Source organism: Lipophrys pholis (assembly GCF_963383615.2).
Source record: "Lipophrys pholis genome assembly, chromosome: 4".
In the NCBI taxonomy this organism is placed as follows: domain Eukaryota; kingdom Metazoa; phylum Chordata; class Actinopteri; order Blenniiformes; family Blenniidae; genus Lipophrys; species Lipophrys pholis.
In genome coordinates, this window is record NC_137637.1 from 17,466,750 (window position 1) to 17,476,153 (window position 9,404).

Here is a 9,404-nt window from a genome sequence, read left to right on the forward strand (position 1 = left end):
TACGACAGCGATAGGAGAGGTTTTTTTGGTGACATTTCATTATAGCTTTATGTTGAGATTGGAGTCATTTCTGATAGTAATTTGTTTGGTTGAGCAAAAATATTGACATTTTCATCATGTATACTTGGACCCCATCAAAGAAAAACTTTTAATGTTTGAATGTGAATGTTACTATGGCTTTATTCTCAAGATGATGTGGTCCCTGAACTAAAATGTGTTTGACGCCTCTGGTCTAACGCAACTTACTGCAGTTCCACCTCCGGCCAGCTGGGGCGACAGATCGCGTGCAGTCCGCGGGCTCCCTGCTGAGGAGGAAGAAGAAAAGCGGCGCTGATTTTGAACTTTGGAGAGGAATGTGGAAACTTCTGCTCCCGACGGGACGATAAAACATCTCCAAGCTGCCGTTTACACTGGCCGTTCCAGCATTATATACTCGTCGGATAAACACAGGGACCGTGTCGTACAGGTAACTCTTTGTTTTTGTTCCATCCACACAGCAAAAGGTTGTAAAGTCATGTCTCCTTGCATTGCTCACTGTTAGCTGGTCGCTTCGTGTCTGTCGTTACAACCAGTAAGTAAGTGAAAGTTATTCCTGAGCAGCAGGACAGACATTGATTTGATTACTCTGCCGTGGTTTGAAATAATCTGCCCAACGAGTTGCAGATTTCGTTTACGCGCCCTGGTCTTACGTCATTGCTCTGGTATTTAAGGCATTTGGTGGTTAAAATGCCTGAAATGAGTGGTTTGTAGGCCAAACTGGCACTAAAACGACACTCGGGTAAAAGTAACTTCATAATTCAACTGACCCATTTCTCCATATTAATCTGAATGGATGTTTTCTGAAAATCCAGCTGCAAGAAGCGACAATGGAGTCATCGGTGATGAACCTGTACAACCAGTTTCAGAGCCTCAGAGCCCAGGCCGACGGTCTGAATGAGAGCATTGAGCCACGTGAGTTTCCACACGCTTTGTTTTGGTATTTGCCACATCTGTGCAACACTTGGGGTACATGTGGCACATTTAATGCAGTAAACTACAGACTAAGATACAGGCAAAAACACAAAGGACTGGTTGTTTTTCCCTCCCAAGAAAATGAAACGCTGTTCGAGCGAGAATTAGATTGTATAGAATGCAAAAACTGATGGTAGATCATGTTACACATGCAGCCTCTTGTCCATATTACTTGAGGCTTGTGAGACTACTTGCAATTGAATAGGTGATCAGTTTTAATACTTTTGTTATTACCATATAACACTGTCTTCCAGAAGAAAAACATCAAATGCAAGTATTTTGATTAATAAAATTAAGAGGCATAGTTCTTTTCATTACATTAGTACTGTCAGTGTGACGCTTTCTAAGTGAGGATGAAGTTGCTGTGGCACTCATGATGATCAAAGTTGTTTAAACTTTCTCTGTCAACACCGGATAACATGTGGTATAGCTACCAAAAGAGCTCTGTGCGTCCTTCTGTGATCATTCTCTCTGGGTAATTTGTATTATAATGACACTGCCCTAATGAAAAGAGCCACAATGTCTTTTGTGGTTGTCTTGTTATTCAGAGTTCCTTCAGATGGCTGTAAACTTCGAGGACTGTCGCAAGAAGTGGATGCAGACGGGCGAGGAGCTGCTTTCCTGTAAGGAGACGCTGACCAAAGTGGAGACTGAGAGAGGGGCTCTGGAAGTTAAATTAAAACATGCCCGCAACCAGGTGGATGTCGAGGTCCGTCGGCGGCAGAAGGCTGAGGCCGTCCACGAAAAGCTGGTCTGTGCCGCAATATTTGAATAACTCCATTCACCATGCTTTATAGAACATGACTAATAACTGAGCTTCAGAAACTTATGAATGTTTTCCGGTCTGTCTCTGCAAAAGGAGCGACAGCTCCAGCTGATCCGGGATTTGCTGATTGCCGACAATGGTAACAGCGTTCATCTCAGTGAGGAGCAGCGCTCAGCCCTGGCTTTCCTCAGTGCCCACTCCCAGGCGGCTCAAGCTACTAAATCTAATCTCAACACTAGTCACAGGTCAGACTCTCTGAATGTGAACGTAATAAAACTAGGGTGCACATTTATTTCCTGTGAAACATTGAGTTGAAAGTAAAAGGTTTAATACTGGTATCGGACAAATGATTTAAGGGTTATCTTGTGAAAGCTAACCTGTAAATACTAGAAACACAATTTTGATTTATTTTGCAGATTGTCTGTGATCGATGAATCCACTTCTTTGCTGTCAGACATCAGCTATGACCAAACGGATGACTCTCTGGTAATCGTACTCTTCCTGTTAAACATTTCACTGCATGTTTTGGGAGATTTGCAGGATAAATAGTGTGGGCATGCCTTTCAAGGAGCTGTAGTGTATTAAACTCGGTCTCTCGCCATAGGATTGGGATTCATCTGTGATGAAGAATGTCAGACTTCGCAAACGCCAGAAAAGAGTAAGTTGTGTTTCAACTTGCATCACGAGTGTCGGTCATTTTTGTCCAGAGCCACAAACGGCCCACCTTGATATCCAGTGAGGCCAGGCCAGTAGCACAGTAACCTTTGAATACATATCTTTAACAAATGCCATGTTTTTCATTGGTGGACTGCAATAATGGTACAAAAACATTTCTTTGAAATATATTTGTCTTTATTTTTTTCTCACAAAAACTTAAGTTGAGCATGATGTGCCTGCTTTAATGACGTGGCCTTGTTTCAAACTACAGAGAAATGCCCCCAAAAACATGCTTATTTGCAGCATTCAGAGTTTTACAAATCCAGCTTATGGCTTGATGCATATTGCTTCATCAGTAAGACCGCTATCTTACACTGCTGCAGTGTTGAGGTCTGTCAACACTGCAATCCCCAATAAATGAATCGAAAACAGTAGTTATTTCCAGTAAGTGTTTCTACGATTTTATCTATAAATTTTTCCCGCGGGCCGGCTTGGAACCCTCTGGCGGGTCTGTTTTGGCTATTGGATCCTGAGTTTGACACCCCTGACTCTCAGCCTTCAACATATCCTTGGCAGGAGTTTAATTCATCAGCTAAAATTAATCCCAATATTTGCTGCACCCCTTTTCTGAAAATTCATTTCAATTCCCAGCGCTCCTCCAGAAAACTGGAAGTTCCCCCTCAGGCAATGAAGAAACCTCGCTCCACAGGCCGGGCATCAGACAGGGTAACGCTGACCTCTGCAGCTGACTCAGCTCTATAACATTTCTATCAACTGCTTGTGCCAATACAGTTATTTGCCCGATGCTATCTTCTGATTGAGAAAAATCCCATCGTGTTTCTCCTCCCCTGACATTCAGATGAATGAGTCCATCGTGGCCAAAACAACAATCACTGTGCCCATGAACGGAGGAGCTGTGGAGGCCGTCTCCACCATTGAAGCGGTGCCTCACTGGACACGCAGCAGAAAGAAGAGTGGTGAGGATTTTCTGTATCTGTCACTCTTTCGTTGCAATGCCAGTGTCATTTAAAAAAACAAACAAAAAAAACAACCTCAAATTAAATGAGGGTTTTAATGCTGTTGTTTCACTTTCAGTTGCTCCAGCGTGCCAGGATACAACTACTGACCAATCTGAGGCCGTTAGTGAGGCTCCGAGCTCACTGGTCCCAAACTTTAAAGCCAAACAAGAAACACCCAAAATGGATAGAAGAGGAAAGAAGCACCACTTCGTCTCAAAAACAGTACGACTGAGTCCTTTGTGTCGTACTTCTCACTGCCTGTGAACATTACAACTTTCAAAACTAAAGGAAATATGCCTGTTCTCATATTTAAGCCACAAAACATTTCACAGTGTTTCGATCTTTGTCAGGCCAGTATTGCTTTCATCTGAACAACTAATTAATATTTTGTCAATGGTTGCAGGTGTGGAACATTTTAATAGGCTCTATCTGAATATGCTAAACTGGTCAATAGAAAATTCTTTATATTTGTGATTAAGATTTTTTGTGAGTATTTGAAGATGCAAAAACTCTTCCAGTCAGAGGGCGTATAGATCCCCTGATCTCTGTGGAGGTTTGGCTCCTTCAGCGCTGATGTATTGATGAGATGCTTTTCCGCTCTAAACACTGCTACGTCTCGCTCACTTAGGTGATCAGGTCTGAGTTCTGTGCACCGTGTGGAAAAAGAACAAAATTCGGCAAGGTGTATCTTCGCTGCCAGGACTGCAGAGTTGTGAGCCACCCGGAGTGTCGTGAGCACTGCCCTCTGCCCTGTGATCCCTCAGTCGCCTGCACGCCCCTCAAGAATGCAGAAGTACAGCCATAATCTTTGCCTGCGCTCCATATTTCATCATCTCCCCCATGTTGTCATTGTATGTGACGGCATCTGATTTTCTTTAGGTGACTCTCGCCGATTTTGCTCCAGCCACTGCCCCACAGATCCCTACTCTGGTTATTTACTGCATTAGGGAGATTGAACACAGAGGGCTGCATGAGGTGAGTGAGGCTTTATTAATGTCCTTGTTTACTTGTCACCTTCATATTAAAGCTCTAATCCTTTCCCTTGAGAGACAATAAGGGATAATTTCCCTCTAATTGGTTATCTCATTTAGTAGTAATGGGGTATCAGAGGCAGGCGAACAATGACAGCTGCTTTCTTTTATCTCTCCTTGCCCCAGGTTGGCCTGTACAGAGTTTCAGGCAATGAGCGCACGGTGAAGGAACTGAAGGAGAAGCTCATTAGAGGAAAGACCCTGCCTCCTCTTAGCAAAGTAGAAGACATCAATGTCATTGCAGGTGTCCTCAAAGACTTCCTCAGAAATCTCCCGGAGCCACTGCTCACCTTCCACCTCAACAAGAGCTTCATGACAGCCGCTGGTGAGAAAAATGGAGATCTGTTGGCACTTTTCTCTGTCTGTGTTTACATCACACTGCTCAGACTGAGGATTTATATTGAATGGCCACTAAGTGTCCCCCCCCCCCCCCCCCCCCCCTTTCTTCTTTTGTAGAAATTGAGGACGATGACAACAGTCTTGCGATGTTGTATCAGACCATCAGTGAGCTGCCTCCACCCAACCGAGACACTCTGGCCTGCCTGATGATCCATCTGCAGAAGTAATTTTTATTAATCGCATCTCAGTGCTGCTTCACATCATTTATCTCATTTTACTTTACTCTATTAGCGTAATCTACTGTATACAACAGAATGAGGGTAAACAACTTAGGAACTTTGTTGGAGCCTCCTACATTTCTGCAGTCCGGGTCGGATTGAACTTTCTTCTTTCTTCAGGGTGTCTCAAAGTGTGGCTACAAAGATGGATGTACACAATCTGGCCAGGGTTTTCGGGCCGACCCTTGTGGGTCATGCAGTTCCCGAGCCCGAGCCTATGACCATCCTGCATGACACCACCAGGCAACCCCGGGTAAAGAACAGTTGGCCTGACAATAATCCATGAACGGAGTGGGCGACATTGTGGTGTCTCTGGGCATATTACAATATGCAATACAAAATTATAACCCTATGATGTTGAACTATGATTCCAAAGATTGACAATCATGAAAACTGAAAATATAACTGTTTTTCAATCTGCACTTGTCCTTTCCTGTGGTTGTGACTGTATACATGTTCTCTCTCTGTTCAGGTTGTTCAGCGCTTGCTCAGTATTCCAGAAAGATACTGGAGTCAGTTTGCTTATCCAGATATTGAAAACATGGACAACACTCACAACATAGACACTCCAAAGCATAAAGGTACATCAATGTGAGGTGCACTGACTTCCTAAATGATTTGGTGATTTGGTCAACGGGTCGAGCACATTAGAGACGGAAATTCTTATTCTGATTTGAAAATAATTACGTTCCTCAACTGTGTTTGGTACAGGAACTAATTTAACTGTGTTGATGATCTCTTTTTCCACAGTGAGCATGTTGGGACCATTGACCACTCCAGAGCATCAGATGATGGCTAAAACCCCTTCCTCTGGCTCACTGTCTCAACGCATGATGCACACCCTGTCCAGTACCACCATGTAAGATCACCCATCCTGTACTCTTAAATTACTGTTAAACACAGTTCTGAAGGATTTCAGCACCGATGTTGTCCTGAACCCACCCGTAGTGCGACCACCATGCTTGATGAGTAGCGACAACAGCCTCACACAAACCTGACGTTCAGTTTTGAGATTCTCTTACTCAAACTGAGTGACCCCTGGGGGATAATTACTGGGAACATTTCAGTTAATGACTTCTTTAAAATGTTCCCAAAATGCAATGTCTTCCTGAGGGCCACATTGGACCCGCTGCGTCGGCTGCATGCTTGCCACGCCTTTACTGAAGCGACTGAGTGACTATTAATGATGCCATTAACACGGGGGGAAAAAAACTATATAAAAAAATACTACATGACAACTTAAAAAAAAACACTATGTCATCAATCGCCATTTTATTGAGAATACTTTCATTATTTATTTTTTGACATCCTGAATTTTCTGCTAAGCTCGGCAGCTAAGATGATTTCTTCGTCCCTTTCTTTTCTCTCCACTTACAGATTTGGGAGCAAGAGCAAAGCAACTTCTGCCTCCAAGCACCAGGGCAACTTCTTTGCATCTCCGCAGTTGAAGTAACATCAATGAGGGAGGGGGCGGGGGCGGGGGACACAAACTATAATCATTCATACCAAGTTACTAACTGCACTAACAGAATCCGTTTATCTATAGTCCAATAATCATGTGGGAAAATGACTGCAGTTTGAGAACATTCAAATTTCATGCCTGAATTTTCTAACCAAATATTGTTTGAAAGAATGAAAAGTCATTCCTCCCCAAAACTGTGGTTACTCGCACATTGAGGGAGGTATGTAATTGCAAAAAGATTTTTTTATTGACAAAGTAATTGGTAATGTGGTTTGTCTGTGAAACTGTCGTTGTGACCACAGTGAGCAGCGTGCACATAGAGGGGAAGGTTAAATCACTGGCCAGTGCCTCTCTGGGTTTGGTCGCTTTGTCATCATTCACAAACAGTTTTTATATTCTTGTCGATGTGCTTTAATGTATATTCATCTTTTCTTTTTTAAATTTTAAACACTGATATATTTTGGGAAAGGCATTGCATTTTGCACACTATGGAAAATGCCAAGTGAAATGTATTTGTTCTACCTGGTGAAGAAACACCACCAGAGGCTGCTCTTACACCACTTTTCATATGCAAACCCTACCCAATGAAGAGGATCTACTGTATATTCTGCACATAATCAGTCAGAGTTCCTGACAGTCCTTACACTGATGCACATTATTACGAAAGTTAGTCAGCTTAAATCAGACAGTTCAGTACAGATGTGAGGCCTCAGAAGAATAAATGAGACGATTTAATTAGAAATATTTAGAAAATATTCAGTCACTTAAGTATTTCTAATCACAGAAACTTCCTTGTGCCTTTTAAGTTAATGGGATTTAAATAAATCTTCTCTTTGCTGCTCTCATCATCACTTTAACAAGACTCTAATGCAATGATTACGATGATACGAAGTTATGTATTAGCTGCTAGGGAGTATAAACTGAATCCAGCCAGATGTGATGTAACACTGCAATGATTTCTACTTATCTGCCATATTCTTGTACTCTCTTTATATTCTTCCTTTATTTCCATGAAATATTATGTCTGATTGTCTTGCTTTCACCAAAGATCGTGTGGACTGAATGTTAACATTCATTCCTTTTGTTTCTGCTCAATGGCGGAAAAACACAAAAGTCCGCAGCTGAGCTAAAAATAAAACATGGAGAGACCGCTTCTTTTGTCTTGGTGGGTGGTGTTCAAGCATGAGATGGACATGTGGGGTGAGGAACCCTGCTGACATGAGGCACACATGTAGGGTATGGGGGGTTGGGGTGGGGGGGGGGGTTCAGTTGAGCTGGGGGAAAGGCAGTCTTACCGGGATGTGAATGAGTGTTAATGTTAGAATTGACTGTGTTATTATTGATCTCCTTTCACAACGGAAAACCTTCATTCACGCTCAACACTCCTCATTTGTCCTGGTGTAAAATGACTGCCGGCCATTGTTGTCTCAGATCTTCAGAGAGAAAGGGAAAAGGGACGTTGCTGGTTATTTCAAAGCCGACGTGCCACTGAATGATAATGCAATTTGGCTCATTGTTCCAATAGTCATTACAGCTATTTCCATAATCTATTGGGCTGAATGGGCAGGCGATGAGGCCAACATTATTATGAAATAAAGCAGGATCATTTATACATCTTATAGTTATTCCATTAACACTACTGTGGAGAGTGCTAAGCCAGGCTAAACCCATTGACATACATTTTATATGGCCTCATTTACTACGGTCTTCAGCAACACATCAGGCCCTCTGAGATCTGAGCCCAGCTGTGCTTTTTGGGGTGGTGGTGGTGGTGGTGGTGGGGGGGTTCATACAAATTAGATTGTTCTTCTTTCTCAAACACACACGGAGCTATGAATGACTGCAGAGAAGACCCTCCAAAAAGTGCTTGTATTTCAAATCAACATTAATAGTTCATTAACCCGAAATCAGGTCTCCAGTGTGTCGATCTGTCCTCCCGTCGGGGGATTGTGTGTTTATTTATGCTGCACGTTGCGGCTGCAGACTTCAAACAGCTGTCTGTGTACAATGCGTCTCTAGCTGCGTACTCCAGCGTGCCCCAGTGTGTAGTGATAGTGCTGCGATCTGCTGTGGGATTTGACGGCGGCCAAATGAGTAACTAGTCCAATTAGGAGCTCTTAAATAAATTACATTTTAAGCTGGTAAACACATACCAACAACCCTGTTTAATTCTTCTGTTTATACAGTGAACTGCAGTCAGTGCGGCCGGTGAAAACAGCGTTGCTGCCACCAAATCCGGAAGCTGAACGCAATCGATGCGCCACTCAATTCACAACGTTTAGATATTGCCGTTATTGACAGATTGAAGACGCAGTCTATAGCAGGTGTCTGCAGCTCTGCCAGCTTCGCGTCAACATAAATACCAGCGTCACCATGTGGATGTCAACTCAATATTTGCTCGTCAAATCCACCAATCTGATCGTGTCCAATCAATATGCTATAGCATAAAGCCTGTGGGCTTGTGTTTGGCTGTGTATTCGTCACATATTCAGTCTCTTGTGGAAGACTATCGCTATGATACTACGTTGATGAGCCGCTCGCTCACTCGTGTGAAGGATTCTTGAAGGCAACAGACAGACTTATCTCTTAGATCGGACCAAACCATCATTATAGCTCAATTTAAATGATAAACAGCCTGAGTGTTGCATTATGACTTATATTAAATGCAGATATTCCATTAATCTTATCAGATGGTAACTTCTGATGAGCTTTGATTTATAATAACAATGTAGAAATTTGGGTGATACAATATAAAGAGTCACAAATTCATTAAGAGAATGGTACCGGTCACATGGCGACAAATACCTACTGTACAGGTCCAAATATAGGGTGTTTTCCTTA

General features: G+C 42.7%; 1 protein-coding gene across 1 annotated transcript; it reads left to right on the forward strand.

Moving 5' to 3' along the window:
- The first annotated feature begins 329 nt into the window (after nt 1-329).
- On the forward strand, nt 330-7,716 carry LOC308108390 (rac GTPase-activating protein 1-like). Its single transcript, XM_080461259.1, has 17 exons — nt 330-466; nt 852-951; nt 1,560-1,762; nt 1,871-2,022; nt 2,194-2,263; nt 2,382-2,435; nt 3,086-3,160; nt 3,294-3,411; nt 3,530-3,675; nt 4,082-4,246; nt 4,333-4,428; nt 4,611-4,809; nt 4,941-5,046; nt 5,222-5,354; nt 5,574-5,682; nt 5,852-5,960; nt 6,479-7,716. Exons 2-17 carry the CDS (start codon nt 867-869, stop codon nt 6,552-6,554), a joined length of 1,896 nt encoding a protein of 631 aa, XP_080317385.1. The 5' UTR covers nt 330-466; nt 852-866; the 3' UTR covers nt 6,555-7,716.
- The last annotated feature ends 1,688 nt before the right edge of the window (nt 7,717-9,404 follow it).

Excerpts from the sequence above, each read along its gene's own strand:
- LOC308108390 (XM_080461259.1), top strand. The coding sequence starts at position 867 with ATGGAGTCATCGGTGATGAACCTGTACAACCAGTTTCAGAGCCTCAGA. Across the intron at positions 952-1,559 it reads GAATGAGAGCATTGAGCCAC|AGTTCCTTCAGATGGCTGTA; the intron begins GTGAGTTTCCAC and ends CTTGTTATTCAG. Across the intron at positions 5,355-5,573 it reads ACACCACCAGGCAACCCCGG|GTTGTTCAGCGCTTGCTCAG; the intron begins GTAAAGAACAGT and ends CTCTCTGTTCAG.